An 18,103-nucleotide genomic window follows, 5' to 3' on the forward strand; every position below is an offset into this window, starting at 1 on the left:
ATTATGAGCGAACTGGGGGGTAGTTATAGGTGGAGTGGGATAGTTATGGGTGGAGTGGGGGGGAATTATGGGTGGAGTGGGGGGGAATTATGAGCAGACTAGGGGGTAGTTATAGGTGGAGTGGGATAGTTATGGGCGGAGTGGGGGGGAATTATGGGTGGAGTGGGGGGGAATTATGAGCAGACTAGGGGGTAGTTATAGGTGGAGTGGGATAGTTATGGGTGGAGTGGGGGGGAATTATGGGTGGAGTGGGGGGGAATTATGAGCAGACTAGGGGGTAGTTATAGGTGGAGTGGGATAGTTATGGGTGGAGTGGGGGGGAATTATGAGCGGACTGGGGGGTAGTTATAGGTGGAGTGGGATAGTTATGGGCGGAGTGGGGGGAATTATGGGTGGAGTGGGGGGAATTATGAGCGAACTGGGGGGTAGTTATAGGTGGAGTGGGATAGTTATGGGTGGAGTGGGGGGAATTATGGGTGGAGTGGGGGGAATTATGAGCAGACTGGGGGGTAGTTATAGGTGGAGTGGGATAGTTATGGGCGGAGTGGGGGGAATTATAGGTGGAGTGGGATAGTTATGGGTGGAGTGGGGGGGAATTATGAGCGGACTGGGGGTAGTTATAGGTGGAGTGGGATAGTTATGGGCGGAGTGGGGGGAATTATGAGTGGACTGGGGGGTAGTTATAGGTGGAGTGGGATAGTTATGGGTGGAGTGGGGGGAATTATGAGCAGACTGGGGGGTAGTTATAGGTGGAGTGGGGTAGTTATGGGCAGAGTGGGGGAATTATGTGAGGAGTGGGGTGGGAAGGGAATTATGAGCAGAGTGGGGGTTAGTTATGGGTGGAGTGGGGGGGGAATTATGGGCAGAGTGGGGGAGATTATGGGTGGAGTGGGGGGAGAATTATGAGCGGAGTGGGGGGAGAATTATGAGCGGAGTGGGAGGAGAATTATGGGCGGAGTGGGAGCGGAATTATAGGCAGAGTGAGAGGGGGATTATGGGTGGAGTGGGGGGGGAATTATAGGTGGAGTGGGGGGTAGTTATAGGTGGAGTGGGATAGTTATGGGCGGAGTGGGGGGAATTATGGGTGGAGTGGGGGGAATTATGAGCAGACTGGGGGGTAGTTATAGGTGGAGTGGGATAGTTATGGGTGGAGTGGGGGGGAATTATGGGTGGAGTGGGGGGAATTATGAGCAGACAGGGGGTAGTTATAGGTGGAGTGGGATAGTTATGGGCGGAGTGGGGGGGAATTATGGGTGGAGTGGGGGGAATTATGAGCGGACTGGGGGGTAGTTATAGGTGGAGTGGGATAGTTATGGGCGGAGTGGGGGGGAATTATGAGCGGACTGGGGGGTAGTTATAGGTGGAGTGGGATAGTTATGGGTGGAGTGGGGGGAATTATGGGTGGAGTGGGGGGGAATTATGAGCAGACTGGGGGGTAGTTATAGGTGGAGTGGGATAGTTATGGGTGGAGTGGGGGGGAATTATGGGTGGAGTGGGGGGGAATTATGAGCGGACTGGGGGGTAGTTATAGGTGGAGTGGGATAGTTATGGGCGGAGTGGGGGGAATTATGAGCAGACTGGGGGGTTGTTATAGGTGGAGTGGGATAGTTATGGGTGGAGTGGGGGGGGAATTATGGGTGGAGTGGGGGGGAATTATGAGCAGACTGGGGGGTAGTTATAGGTGGAGTGGGATAGTTATGGGCGGAGTGGGGGGAATTATGGGTGGAGTGGGGGGAATTATGAGCAGACTGGGGGGTAGTTATAGGTGGAGTGGGATAGTTATGGGTGGAGTGGGGGGGAATTATGGGTGGAGTGGGGGGGAATTATGAGCGGACTGGGGGGTAGTTATAGGTGGAGTGGGATAGTTATGGGCGGAGTGGGGGGGAATTATGAGCGGACTGGGGGGGAATTATGAGCGGACTGGGGGGTAGTTATAGGTGGAGTGGGATAGTTATGGGCGGAGTGGGGGGAATTATGAGCAGACTGGGGGGTTGTTATAGGTGGAGTGGGATAGTTATGGGTGGAGTGGGGGGGGAATTATGGGTGGAGTGGGGGGGAATTATGAGCAGACTGGGGGGTAGTTATAGGTGGAGTGGGATAGTTATGGGCGGAGTGGGGGGAATTATGGGTGGAGTGGGGGGAATTATGAGCAGACTGGGGGGTAGTTATAGGTGGAGTGGGATAGTTATGGGTGGAGTGGGGGGGAATTATGGGTGGAGTGGGGGGGAATTATGAGCGGACTGGGGGGTAGTTATAGGTGGAGTGGGATAGTTATGGGCGGAGTGGGGGGGAATTATGAGCGGACTGGGGGGGAATTATGAGCGGACTGGGGGGTAGTTATAGGTGGAGTGGGATAGTTATGGGCGGAGTGGGGGGAATTATGAGCAGACTGGGGGGTTGTTATGGGTGGAGTGGGGGGGAATTATGAGCGGACTGGGGGGTAGTTATAGGTGGAGTGGGATAGTTATGGGCGGAGTGGGGGAATTATGGGTGGAGTGGGGGGGAATTATGGGTGGAGTGGGGGGGAATTATGGGTGGAGTGGGGGGAATTATGGGTGGAGTGGGGGGGAATTATGAGCAGACTGGGGGGGTAGTTATAGGCGGAGTGGGGTAGTTATGGCAGAGTGGGGGGGGGATTATGGGCGGAGTGGGGGAATTATGTGAGGAGTGGGGTGGGAAGGGAATTATGAGCAGAGTGGGGGTTAGTTATGGGCGGAGTGGGGGGGAATTATGGGCAGAGTGGGGGGATTATGGGTGGAGTGGGGGGAGAATTATGAGCGGAGTGGGAGGAGAATTATGGGCGGAGTGGGAGCGGAATTATAGGCAGAGTGAGAGGGGGATTATGGGTGGAGTGGGGGGGGAATTATAGGTGGAGTGGGGGGGTATTTATGGGCGGAGTGGGAGGAGAATTATGGGCGGAGTGGGGGGATTATGAGAAGGGTGGGGATCTACCCTGCAGTCCATTCATCGCATCTCTTGTTATCTCTGCAGGGTGGGGCTGCCATACACAGTGGGGAACGTGAAGATCCAAGCCGTCTCCGGATACGTGGTTGTGCGGCAGCAGTACATCTTCTCCATGGCTTGGGATGGGAACTCCTCCGTGTATCTGAAGATGAGTCCTGATTATTTTGGGAGGACGCACGGACTTTGCGGAAATAATAACTGGATTCCTCAGGATGATCTGGCGACCAGCTACGGTGAGACCCCGAAATTTATCAACCTGAACCCCCAGAATGTTCTTTATGTGGAAACACCAAATATTATCAAATATCAGCCGAGCCACCACCACCGCATAACACAGAATTCCCAGAGCACTGTGGGTTACCTAAAGAGAGCATTCTCTGTCTGCATTGAGACTGGCTTTGTCTGATTGGAATGTGGGACCGATCCCTTGAATTAGGGAGGAGTCATAGAGGAGCAATCTCTGCAATGCAGCTTTAGCTATTGAGCTCTATAAACAAAAGGCTTTCACTAAAGTGGGAAAGGAGAATGATGGTGAGGGCTCCACCTGCTGGCTAGAGTAGAAGTTTTGATATGTGAGGTGTCACACCTCGTCCTGCCTGCAATATATGAGATGTGAAGAAGGCGGTTCCCGTGTTACGGTCTCATACGGTTAATATTGATCTGTGTGTATATATTATTGGAAAGCGCTGCGCAAACTGTTGGCGCTATATAAATCCTGTATAATAATAAATAATAATAATAACGTGTTCTCATGCGGTGAATATTGATCTGTATGTATATAACGTGTTCTCATACGGTGAATATTGATCTGTATGTATATAACGTGTTCTCATACGGTGAATATTGATCTGTATGTATATAACGTGTTCTCATACGGTGAATATTGATCTGTATGTATATAACGTGTTCTCATACAGTGAATATTGATCTGTATGTATATAACGTGTTCTCATACAGTGAATATTGATCTGTATGTATATAACGTGTTCTCATACAGTGAATATTGATCTGTATGTATATAACGTGTTCTCATACAGTGAATATTGATCTGTATGTATATAACGTGTTCTCATACAGTGAATATTGATCTGTATGTATATAACGTGTTCTCATACAGTGAATATTGATCTGTATGTATATAACGTGTTCTCATACGGTGAATATTGATCTGTATGTATATAACGTGTTCTCATACGGTGAATATTGATCTGTATGTATATAACGTGTTCTCATACGGTGAATATTGATCTGTATGTATAACATTTTCTCTCTCTCATAAATCTTCAGGAAAATTGACAGAAAACATTGAAGAGTTTGTGAACAGCTGGAGAGAAGATCTGCCCCATAAATCCTCCCCCGCTGCTCCTTTACTGTACGAACCGCCATGTGCCAAGACAAGTCCGCGTGTGACACAGGTACGGCATCCTCCTGCTTCTAGAGACCGGGGAGGGGGGTGTCTAGGTGTCCTTGTTGTCTGGAATGGGCTCTATGCCCCTCTGGGCCCTGTGCCCCTCCCCCTCTTGGCCCTGTGCCCCTCCCCTCTGGGCCCTGTGCTGTGCCCCCCCGGGCCCTGTGCCCCTCCCCTCTGGGCCCTGTGCCCCTCCCCATCTTGGCCCTGTGCCCCTCCCCCTCTCTGCACGCACTTATCATCACATTCTAAGATAATGTTTACCCATCAATAGATATTTCTCCATCGTCCATTGAGGGACACAGGAATTCAAACTCAGTCGGGTTATACTGCCACCCAGTGGCGTAGCGTGGGTTGTCAGCGCCCGGGGCAAGGCAAGTAATTTGCGCCCCCCTAACCTGTGGACTTTTAGCTATCCCTGAGTCCTGTCCCTTCCCTTCCTACAATAGTACTAACCAACCTGATTCCTATACTGACCACTACACTCTACTGTCCACTACACTGACCACTATACTACACTGACTACTATACTGTCCACTACACTCTACTGTCCACTACACTGACCGCTATACTGTCCACTATACTGACCTCTATACTGTCCACTACACTATACTGTCCACTACACTGACCACTATACTGCCCACTACACTATACTGTCCACTACACTATACTGACCTCTATACTGTCCACTACACTATACTGACCTCTATACTGTCCACTACACTATACTGTCCACTAGAATACACTGACCACTACACTGCCCACTACACTATACTGTTCACTATACTGCCCACTACACTATACTGACCACTATACTGTCCACTACACTATACTGACCACTATACTGTCCACTACACTATACTGCCCACGACACTGACCGCTATACTGTCCACTACACTATACTGTCCACTACACTGACCACTATACTGCCCACTACACTATACTGTCCACTGTACTGTCCACTACACTATACTGCCCACGACACTGACCGCTATACTGTCCACTACACTATACTGTCCACTACACTGACCACTATACTGCCCACTACACTATACTGTCCACTGTACTGCCCACTACACTATACTGTCCACTACACTGACCACTATACTGACCACTACACTCTACTGTCCACTACACTGACCACTATACTACACTGACTACTATACTATCCACTACACTCTACTGTCCACTACACTGACCGCTATACTGTCCACTATACTGACCTCTATACTGTCCACTACACTATACTGTCCACTACACTATACTGTCCACTACACTGACCACTATACTGCCCACTACACTATACTGTCCACTACACTATACTGACCTCTATACTGTCCACTACACTATACTGACCTCTATACTGTCCACTACACTATACTGTCCACTACACTACACTGACCACTATACTGCCCACTACACTATACTGTTCACTATACTGCCCACTACACTATACTGACCACTATACTGTCCACTACACTATACTGCCCACGACACTGACCGCTATACTGTCCACTACACTATACTGTCCACTACACTGACCACTATACTACACTGACTACTATACTATCCACTACACTCTACTGTCCACTACACTATACTGTCCACTACACTGACTACTATACTGTCCACTACACTCTACTGTCCACTACACTGACCACTATACTACACTGACTACTATACTATCCACTACACTCTACTGTCCACTACACTGACCGCTATACTGTCCACTATACTGACCTCTATACTGTCCACTACACTATACTGTCCACTACACTATACTGTCCACTACACTGACCACTATACTGCCCACTACACTATACTGTCCACTACACTATACTGACCTCTATACTGTCCACTACACTATACTGACCTCTATACTGTCCACTACACTATACTGTCCACTACACTACACTGACCACTATACTGCCCACTACACTATACTGTTCACTATACTGCCCACTACACTATACTGACCACTATACTGTCCACTACACTATACTGCCCACGACACTGACCGCTATACTGTCCACTACACTATACTGTCCACTACACTGACCACTATACTGCCCACTACACTATACTGTCCACTATACTGCCCACTACACTATACTGTCCACTACACTATACTGTCCATTACACTATACTGACCACTACACTATATTGTCCACTATACTGCCCACTACACTATACTGTCCACTATACTGCCCACTACACTATACTGTCCACTATACTGCCCACTACACTATACTGTCCACTATACTGTCCATTACACTATACTGACCACTACACTATACTGTCCACTATACTGCACTGACTACTTTACTGTCCACTACACTATACTGTCCACTACACTATACTGTCCATTACACTATACTGACCACTACACTATACTGTCCACTATACTGCCCACTACACTATACTGTCCACTATACCGTCTATTACACTATACTGACCACTACACTATATTGTCCACTACACTATACTGTCCACTATACTGCACTGACTACTTTACTGTCCACTACACTATCCTACCTACAGTATTCCTATACTGACCACTACACTGCATGACTCTAGCTGCTCTTCTTCACTCTCTCTCTCTGGTTGGCCACTCCCTCTTCCCAGACTGTGTCCCCTCCCCCTGGGCCAGCAACACGACTCTCATCACGAGAGAGTCTCACCTTTTCTTCTTTGTTTCCCATCGGTCCGGAGGGGAGCAGGAGAAGGAGACAGCGGCGGCTCACAATCTTGAATTTTTGTGTCCCCCGCGCTCCGCCATGTTCAGTCTCCGGCGCCTTGTGATTGGGTGTATGGGGTCATGTGCGGCGGCGGGGCTGGCCTGTTAACGCTCGCGCTTGCTCCTGGAGTCCCGCCTCCGCACATGACCCTATTTACCCAATCACAGGGTGCCGGAGACTGAACATTTGCAGAGGCGGGACTCCAGGATGTACTGCGATCATGGACAGGCCAGCCGCGCCGCCGCACATGACCCCATACGGCCAATCACAGGGCGCCGAAGACTGAACATGGCGGCCAGAGCGTGGGGACACAGGGCAGTGAATTTAGGAGGAGGCAGCCAGTAGTCACACACTGGCGCGGAATTGCGCCCCCCTAAATGTTGCGCCCAGGGCCACGGCCCCCTCCGCACCCCCCACGCTACACCACTGCTGCCACCTACAGGATATTGGAACAATTGCAGAGCAGGTGTAGGCCAGCCCCTGTATAGCCCTTCCTTTACCCAGCATGCCTTTGTTTTTAGTCCTAGGAGGTTGGACGCCATTTCTAAGTCTAATTTTTTGCTTTGCTTCATAGAAAGATTCCTCTGTACATTGCTGATGAGCTGAATCATACATAGCAGCTCTCCGGCTCCATATTTCCTCCTTATGTGGAGTCTATAATGGACATGGCCAGCCTGGACCTTCACTTCTGCGCACTGCATTGAGGAGTATAGGCTGTGGGGCGCTTTCCATGGCACCGGTCTCACCCCGACTCTGAAGACTCAGTGAGGGAGGCCAGTTGGGCTGAAGGCCCGGGAGCCACCTCACCATTTGCACTGCAGGGCACCTTTCCAAATCTCCCATAACTGATGCGTTTCACCTCAGTGAGGGTTAAAGCTGAGGGATCGAGCATTGATGTCACTGGTCTGGTGGAGGTCTTTGTGTGCGTTTGGCCCTCATTGTTATTGGAGACCTCTACTGTTATTGGGGACGTCTATTGTTATTGGGGACCTCTATTGTTATAAGGAACCTCTATTGTTATTGGGGACCTCTATTGTTATAGGGAACCTCTACTGTTATTGGGGACGTCTATTGTTATTGGGTTATTCTCAGTGTCTCCTTCAGCTCTCTCGGGTGGGACCAAGGCCTCCCCCATGTCTACAGGAACCTCCATGTCCACTCTGAATGTCCTGTGCCCAGTTACTGGAGCAATCTGCCCACAGAGCATTCCTCAGCCCTGTTCCCTGCAGAGTCCATCTCCTGAACCCATAAATCAATCCATGCCCGTGGGGGCCTCCTGTCCCAGCCGTCTATCTCAGGAGATGCTGTTCTTGGGCCTCCGTGGTCTCCTGCAGTGGGCTATGATTCACGGGGGGTGGGGGGTGGTTGGGTCTTATTGATGAAGGACATATCACCCTACCACTGGAGTATCACCCTGATGGGTCCTGAGCCCCAGCTGACAAAGAGCCTGTAGGCAGGTGGTGGTGCCCTTTTAATGAGACCACTCCTCTGGTGATGTCATTAGGAGGAGTTATGTGCCCTTTTATATTCTGGTGTGGGTGGAGCCCTGGAGCCCTGGGGAGAAGGTGGATGGAAACTGACCACCCCAACCTACAGCATGTACAATAAGCCTGTAGCCTGAAGAGTGGCCCACCTTCTGGACCTAAACCTGGGACGATGTGAGGACCCTCCACTGGGGGACTCATGAAGGAGCGTTTGGGAAGATGGCCGGACTCTATGGGTTTGAGTTTCTGGCACTATAGTTGGGAGAGAGTGAAGATGGGGAATTGTTGTGTCAGTTAGGTCAGTATAGGTGGGCCATTGGCTGGGAGTATTTGTGAGAAAACATGGCAGAGCCCCTTTGATAGACAAGTATGTGTCCAATCCAGAGACGGGAGCTGGGCCAGCCTGGCAGGAAATGCTGCCCAATCGAGTCGGAACAAGCCGGAACATTTCCTCTTTTATAAGGAGTTTATAATATGGGGCTCTGTGCCCATTATTGATGCCCCAGTCACTCACAGAATTACCCCCAAAAGGTTGAAGGCGCGCTCACTTTTTAGGCCTTCAGTGGTGGACGGGTAAATTCTCTCCATAGATCCCAGTTTGAAGTGCCTGGATTGGCCCTCCGGCTTGTGTTGGATGTGTCAGACTTGTGTTAAAATCCCTCAGAGGATCCCTCCACCATTGGGGTAGTCCCCCGCTATAGTCCCTGGTGCAGGGAGTGAGTGCAGGGAATGTCTGGAGCTTCATGCTTTAGTTGTGTAGTTGTGACAGAGGGTTATCAGCCTAGAAACTTGTGTCCTCCATGGGGCTGATGTCTGTAAAGAGGTGGAGGGACTCTGACCAGATCCACATAGGGAGGGGATACACTCCAGCAAACAGTTAATCCAGGTTTGTGCTACTTTCCAGAAGGGCCCTTAGCCTGTAATGGACTCTTGCTATTAATCTACAAAGGACTGTGAGTATGTACAGAAGAAAGCAGTTCAGATTTGTTCTCATGACACATCACAGGAAGCACCTTCATGGCTAACAGAGGACAGAATTTGAATTAGACTTGAGAAACTTAACATTAATAAATCACCGGGACCAGATGGCTTGCACCTTAGGGTACTTAGGGAACTAAGTCAAGTAATTGCCAGACCGTTCCTAATTTTTACAGATAGTCTACTGACTGGAATGGTACCAGCTGATTGGAGAAAAGCCAATGTAGCACCAATATTTAAAAAAGGGCCCCTAAATACACCCCTGGGAATTACAGACCAGTTAGCCTAACATCAATAGTATGTAAACTCTTGGAGGGGATGATAAGGGACTATATACAAGATTTTAGTAATGAGAACGGTATCATTAGCAGTAATCAGCATGGATTCATGAAGAATTGTTCTTGCCAAACCAATCTATTAACCTTCTATGAGGAGGTGAGTTTCCATCTAGATAAAGGAAGGCCCGTAGACGTGGTGTATCTGGATTTTACAAAAGCATTTGACACAGTTCCCCATAAACGTTTACTGTACAAAATAAGGTGCGTTGGCATGGACCATAGGGTGAGTACATGGATTGAAAACTGGCTACAAGGGCGTGTTCAGAGGGTGGTGATAAATGGGGAGTACTCAGAATGGTCAGGGGTGGGTAGTGGGGCCCCCCAGGGTTCTGTGCTGGGACCAATCCTATTTCATTTGTTCATAAACGACCTGGAGGATGGGATAAACAGTTCAATCTCTGTATTTGCAGACGATACTAAGCTAAGCAGGGCAATAACTTCTCCGCAGGATGTGGAAACCTTGCGAAAAGACCTGAACAAATGAATGGGGGAGGGGCGACTACATGGCAAATGAGGTTCAATGTAGAAAAATGTAAAGTAATGCATTTGGGTGGTAAAAATCTGAATGCAATCTATAGACTGGGGGGAGAACCTCTGGGGGGATCTAGGATGGAAAAGGACCTGGGGGTCCTAGTAGATGATAGGCTCAGCAATGACATGCAATGCCAAGCTGCTGCTAATAAAGCAAACAGAATATTGGCATTAAAAGGGATCAACTCCAGAGATAAAACGATAATTCTCCCGCTCTACAAGACTCTGGTCCGGCCGCACCTGGAGTATGCTGTCCAGTTCTGGGCACCAGTCCTCAGGAAGGATGTACTGGAAATGGAGCGAGTACAAAGAAGGGCAACAAAGCTAATAAAGGGTCTGGAGGATCTTAGTTATGAGGAAAGGTTGTGAGCTCTGAACTTATTCTCTCTGGAGAAGAGACGCTTGAGAGGGGATATGATTTCATTGTATAAATACCGGACTGGTGACCCCACAATATATAAATACCGGACTGGTGACCCCACAATATATAAATACCGGACTGGTGACCCCACAATATATAAATACCGGACTGGTGACCCCACAATATATAAATACCGGACTGGTGACCCCACAATATACAAATACCGGACTGGTGACCCCACAATATACAAATACCGGACTGGTGACCCCACAATATACAAATACCAGACTGGTGACCCCACAATATACAAATACCGGACTGGTGACCCCACAATATATAAATACCGGACTGGTGACCCCACAATATACAAATACCAGACTGGTGACCCCACAATATACAAATACCGGACTGGTGACCCCACAATATATAAATACCGGACTGGTGACCCCACAATATATAAATACCGGACTGGTGACCCCACAATATACAAATACCGGACTGGTGACCCCACAATATATAAATACCGGACTGGTGACCCCACAATATACAAATACCGGACTGGTGACCCCACAATATACAAATACCGGACTGGTGACCCCACAATATATAAATACCGGACTGGTGACCCCACAATATACAAATACCGGACTGGTGACCCCACAATATATAAATACCGGACTGGTGACCCCACAATATACAAATACCGGACTGGTGACCCCACAATATATAAATACCGGACTGGTGACCCCACAATATACAAATACCGGACTGGTGACCCCACAATATACAAATACCGAACTGGTGACCCCACAATATACAAATACTGGACTGGTGACCCCACAATATACAAATACCGGACTGGTGACCCCACAATATACAAATACCAGACTGGTGACCCCACAATATATAAATACCGGACTGGTGACCCCACAATATATAAATACTGGACTGGTGACCCCACAATATACAAATACCGGACTGGTGACCCCACAATATATAAATACTGGACTGGTGACCCCACAATATATAAATACCGGACTGGTGACCCCACAATATATAAATACCGGACTGGTGACCCCACAATAGGGATAAAACTTTTTTGCAGAAGAGAGTTTAATAAGACTCGTGGCCACTCATTACAATTAGAAGAAAAGAGGTTTAACCTTAAACTACGTAGAGGGTTCTTTACTGTAAGAGCGGCAAGGATGTGGAATTCGCTTCCACAGGCGGTGGTCTCAGCGGGGAGCATCGATCGTTTCAAGAAACTATTAGATAATCACCTGAATGACCACAACATACAGAGATATACAATGTAATACTGACATATAATCACACACATAGGTTGGACTTGATGGACTTGTGTCTTTCTTTGACCTCACCTACTATGTAATAATATGTAACTATGTAAGATTTTTGTACAGAGAGAAGAAGACTATCCCCGTGTTTTGCTGTGTTTATCATCTGCTGGGAATTCCCATAAATCCTTTAACCCATCCAAGTTGTTACCCCCTAATAAAACCAACAAAAACAAGTTATGGGACTGACTTCTCATGTCTGACTGCAAGTGGAAAAGTGTGTTGCCTAGCTGTGCGGAAATAGGAGAGTCGGTCACTAGTGGTCCCTACGGGGGTAGTAGTACATACACCAGTCTGGGGCTACAGCACCCCTTCATCTCTACCTACCTTTTGTAGGGGTGCCTCTTCTGACTTTAAAGTTGCTATTGGTCCCTGGGATCTTTGGTTGTCCATTGGGATGACTGGGTTCTCCCTTTCCTTGGATATCTCATGTGAGATGCGTTGTGTAACCCGTTCACCCTCATTTGTATCCCGGGACCTTCCTTCCCCCGAATTCCGGGACTTGGGCCTTCCCCTGGCAGACTGACTCCTCTCCTCTGGGGACTCGTTCTTCTGGGAATATTTCCTGTTGGGACTCATTCTTCTGGGAATATTTCCTGTGGGGACTCGTTCTTCTGGGAATATTTCCTGTGGGGACTCGTTCTTCTGGGAATATTTCCTGTGGGGACTCATTCTTCTGGGAATATTTCCTGTGGGGACTGGTTCTTCTGGGAATATTTCCCAGCGTTGCCCTTCTTCTGGGAATATTTCCTGTGGGGAATCGTTCTTTTGGGAATATTTCCTCTGGGGACTCGTTCTTCTGGGAATATTTCCTGTGGGGACTCGTTCTTCTGGGAATATTTCCTGTGGGGACTCGTTCTTCTGGGAATATTTCCTGTGGGGACTCGTTCTTCTGGGAATATTTCCTCTGGGGACTCGTTCTTCTGGGAATATTTCCTGTGAGGACTCGTTCTTCTGGGAATATTTCCTGTGGGGACTCGTTCTTCTGGGAATATTTCCTGTGAGGACTCGTTCTTCTGGGAATATTTCCCCTGGGGACTCGTTCTTCTGGGAATATTTCCTGTGGGGACTCGTTCTTTTTGGAATATTTCCTGTGGGGACTCGTTCTTCTGGGAATATATCCTGTGGGGACTCGTTCTTCTGGGAATATTTCCCAGCGTTGCCCTTCTTCTGGGAATATTTCCTGTGGGGACTCGTTCTTTTGGGAATATTTCCTGTGGGGACTTGTTCTTTTGGGAATATTTCCTGTGGGGACTAATTCTTTTGGGAATATTTCCTGTGGGGACTCGTTCTTCTGGGAATATTTCCTGTGGGGACTCGTTCTTCTGGGAATATTTCCTGTGGGGACTCATTCTTCTGGGAATATTTCCAGTGGGGACTCGTTCTTTTGGGAATATTTCCTGTGGGGACTCGTTCTTCTGGGAATATTTCCTGTGAGGACTCGTTCTTCTGGGAATATTTCCTGTGGGGACTCGTTCTTCTGGGAATATTTCCTCTGGGGACTCGTTCTTCTGGGAATATTTCCTGTGGGGACTCGTTCTTCTGGGCATATTTCCTGTGAGGACTGGTTCTCCTGGGAATATTTCCTCTGGGGACTGGTTCTTCTGGGAATATTTCCTGTGGGGACTCGTTCTTCTGGGTATATTTCCTGTGAGGACTCGTTCTTCTGGGAATATTTCCTGTGGGGACTCGTTCTTCTGGGAATATTTCCTGTGGGGACTCGTTCTTCTGGGAATATTTCCTCTGGGGACTCGTTCTTCTGGGAATATTTCCTGTGAGGACTCGTTCTTCTGGGAATATTTCCTGTGGGGACTCGTTCTTCTGGGAATATTTCCTATGAGGACTCGTTCTTCTGGGAATATTTCCCCTGGGGACTCGTTCTTCTGGGAATATTTCCTGTGGGGACTCGTTCTTTTTGGAATATTTCCTGTGGGGACTCGTTCTTCTGGGAATATATCCTGTGGGGACTCGTTCTTCTGGGAATATTTCCCAGCGTTGCCCTTCTTCTGGGAATATTTCCTGTGGGGACTCGTTCTTTTGGGAATATTTCCTGTGGGGACTTGTTCTTTTGGGAATATTTCCTGTGGGGACTAATTCTTTTGGGAATATTTCCTGTGGGGACTCGTTCTTCTGGGAATATTTCCTGTGGGGACTCGTTCTTCTGGGAATATTTCCTGTGGGGACTCATTCTTCTGGGAATATTTCCAGTGGGGACTCGTTCTTTTGGGAATATTTCCTGTGGGGACTCGTTCTTCTGGGAATATTTCCTGTGAGGACTCGTTCTTCTGGGAATATTTCCTGTGGGGACTCGTTCTTCTGGGAATATTTCCTCTGGGGACTCGTTCTTCTGGGAATATTTCCTGTGGGGACTCGTTCTTCTGGGAATATTTCCTGTGAGGACTGGTTCTTCTGGGAATATTTCCTCTGGGGACTGGTTCTTCTGGGAATATTTCCTGTGGGGACTCGTTCTTCTGGGTATATTTCCTGTGAGGACTCGTTCTTCTGGGAATATTTCCTGTGAGGACTCGTTCTTCTGGGAATATTTCCTGTGAGGACTCGTTCTTCTGGGAATATTTCCCAGCGTTGCTCTTCTTCTGGGAATATTTCCTGTGGGGTCTCGTTCTTTTGGGAATATTTCCTGTGGGGACTCGTTCTTCTGGGTATATTTCCTGTGAGGACTCGTTCTTCTGGGAATATTTTATGTGGGGACTCGTTCTTCTGGGTATATTTCCTGTGGGGACTCGTTCTTCTGGGAATATTTCCTGTGAGGACTCGTTCTTCTGGGAATATTTCCTCTGGGGACTCGTTCTTCTGGGTATATTTCCTGTGGGGACTCGTTCTTCTGGGAATATTTTCTGTGAGGACTCGTTCTTCTGGGTATATTTCCTGTGGGGACTCGTTCTTCTGGGTATATTTCCTGTGAGGACTCGTTCTTCTGGGAATATTTCCTGTGAGGACTCGTTCTTCTGGGTATATTTCCTGTGGGGACTCGTTCTTCTGGGTATATTTCCTGTGGGGACTCGTTCTTCTGGGTATATTTCCTGTGAGGACTCGTTCTTCTGGGAATATTTCCTGTAGGGACACGTTCTTTTGGGAATATTTCCTGTGAGGACTCGTTCTTCTGGGAATATTTCCTCTGGGGACTCGTTCTTCTGGGAATATTTCCCAGCGTTGCCCATATTACATTGTTTGTCTGTCGGTAGTTGTCGTGTTTCGGTGGAATTATTGGTTCCTGGCATCTTGCTGGTTCTGGCTCGGTGGATTCATTTCTTTTTCCGGGTGATCTCCTCTGTCCTGGTGGCCTTCCATGGTGGTTGGCCTGTCCTGCAAAGGAATTCACCTCATCTGGTTACAATTCTCCCGACCTCTTCTAGGTGGCAGTATAACCTGACTGGTCCTGCATTTCTGGATCTCTCAATGAACTCAAAGAAAAAGAATTTACAGTAACTACAAAAACCACTATTATTTTTCATGTAAAGTCAATTCATGCTGAGTCATGTGTCAGCGTCCCCCATCCTGGTATTTATTACCTCTTATAGAGGTCACAGGACTTCCCCTGACAATCAATTCATCTGCTTTTCTCTCCAGAAAGACGGCGCCATCTTTCTCCAGGCATCATCCAGAGTTACCATCTACTTACTGGATGACACAATCATTAAATCCTGGCGCCTGTTCAAATCTCTGACACAGATCAGCCCCTTGCTGCAGCCTCTCACCCTGTGACTTATCACATAGTTACAATGTACAGTCTGCTCACTGGGGGAGGGGAGACTGAGGAAATTACTCCTCCTCCTACAAAGTTGCAATGTACAGTCTGATCACTGGGGGAGGGGGGACTGAGGAAACGCTTCCTCCTCCTTCTACAAAGTTACAATGTACGGTCTGATCGCTGGGGGAGGGGAGACTGGGGAAATGCTTCCTCCTCCTTCTACAAAGTTACAATGTACAGTCTGATCACTGGGGGAGGGGAGACTGAGGAAATGCTTTCTCCTCCTTCTACAAAGTTACAATGTACAGTCTGATCACTGGGGGAGGGGAGACTGAGGAAATGACTCCTCCTCCTTCTACAAAGTTACAATGTACAGTCTGATCACTGGGGGAGGGGAGACTGAGGAAATGACTCCTCCTCCTTCTACAAAGTTACAATGTATGGTCTGATCACTGGGGAGGGGAGACTGAGAAAATGACTCCTCCTCCTTCTACAAAGTTACAATGTACAGTCTGATCACTGGGGGAGGGGAGACTGAGGAAATGACTCCTCCTCCTTCTACAAAGTTACAATGTATAGTCTGATCACTGGGGGAGGAGACTGAGGAAATGACTCCTCCTCCTTCTACAAAGTTACAATGTACAGTCTGATCACTGGGGGAGGGGAGACTGAGGAAATGACTCCTCCCCCTTCTACAAAGTTACAATGTACAGTCTGATCACTGGGGGAGGGGAGACTGAGGAAATGACCACTCCTGCTTACAGAAGACTAATGCGTAGGCAAAGTCACTTACTGGAGCTGAAGGAAGGCTTTGTAAAAAGGAAGTCAGGAATGAGGAGCGGGGACCGGGGTGTTTGGGGTGATTGGCGGGAGGTGGGTAGATTGTTGGGTTGTGTGATGTCATCTCTTCTCTCTCTCCAGATTTCTCACTCGCTGTGTTCCGCCCTTCTCCAAGATCCATTCCACCACTGTCACCACGTGGTCAGCCCCTCCCCCTTCATGGCCAGCTGTGCTACTGACCTCTGCAGGTGAGTAATAGTGACCTCTGTGGGTAATAGTGACCTCTGTGGGTAATAGTGACCTCTGTGAGTAATAGTGACCTCTGTGAGTAAAAGTGACCTCTGTGGGTAATAGTGACCTCTGTGGGTAATAGTGACCTCTCCGGGTGAGTAATAGTGACCTCTGTGGGTAATAGTGACCTCTGCAGGTAATAGTGACCTCTGTGGGTAATAGTGACCTCTGCAGGTAATAGTGACCTCTGTGGGTAATAGTGACTTCTGTGGGTAATAGTGACCTCTGCAGGTAATAGTGACCTCTGTGGGTAATAGTGACCTCTGCAGGTAATAGTGACCTCTGTGAGTAATAGTTCATCTGCAGGTAATAGTGACCTCTGTGAGTAATAGTGACCTCTGTGGGTAATAGTGACCTCTGTGGGTAATAGTGACCTCTAAGGGTAATAGTGACCTCTGTGGGTAATAGTGACCTCTAAGGGTAATAGTGACCTCTGTGGGTAATAGTGACCTCTGTGGGTAATAGTGACCTCTGTGGGTAATAGTGACCTCTGTGGGTAATAGTGACCTCTGCAGGTAATAGTGACCTCTGTGGGTAATAGTGACCTCTGCAGGTAATAGTGACCTCTGTGAGTAATAGTGACCTCTGTGAGTAATAGTGACCTCTGTGCGTAATAGTGACCTCTGTGAGTGATAGTGACCTCTGTGGGTAATAGTGACCTCTGTGGGTAATAGTGACCTCTGTGGGTAATAGTGACCTCTGTGAGTAAAAGTGACCTCTGTGGGTAATAGTGACCTCTGTGGGTAATAGTGACCTCTCCGGGTGAGTAATAGTGACCTCTGTGGGTAATAGTGACCTCTAAGGGTAATAGTGACCTCTGCAGGTAATAGTGACCTCTGCAGGTGAGTAATAGTGACCTCTGTGGGTAATAGTGACCTCTGTGGGTAATAGTGACCTCTAAGGGTAATAGTGACCTCTGTGGGTAATAGTGACCTCTGTGGGTAATAGTGACCTCTGTGGGTAATAGTGACCTCTGTGAGTAATAGTGACCTCTGTGAGTAAAAGTGACCTCTGTGGGTAATAGTGACCTCTGCAGGTAATAGTGACCTCTGTGAGTAATAGTGACCTCTGTGGGTAATAGTGACCTCTGTGAGTAATAGTGACCTCTGTGGGTAATAGTGACCTCTGTGAGTGATAGTGACCTCTGTGGGTAATAGTGACCTCTG

The 18,103-nt window shown here is 48.2% G+C and overlaps 1 protein-coding gene across 1 annotated transcript in view; it reads left to right on the forward strand.

The window, feature by feature from the left end:
- The window catches only part of OTOG (otogelin), a 310,396-nt gene that overhangs the window by 19,408 nt on the left and 272,885 nt on the right, over positions 1–18,103 (forward strand). Inside the window, exons 6-8 of the mRNA XM_073605993.1 lie at positions 2,992–3,197; positions 4,252–4,379; positions 16,788–16,894. Coding sequence (XP_073462094.1) covers positions 2,992–3,197; positions 4,252–4,379; positions 16,788–16,894 — 441 coding nt within the window. The remainder of the gene's footprint in view (positions 1–2,991; positions 3,198–4,251; positions 4,380–16,787; positions 16,895–18,103) is intronic.

The sequence above is a fragment of the Aquarana catesbeiana genome, linkage group LG11 (genome assembly GCF_042186555.1).
Source record: "Aquarana catesbeiana isolate 2022-GZ linkage group LG11, ASM4218655v1, whole genome shotgun sequence".
Classification (NCBI taxonomy): Eukaryota; Metazoa; Chordata; class Amphibia; order Anura; family Ranidae; genus Aquarana; species Aquarana catesbeiana.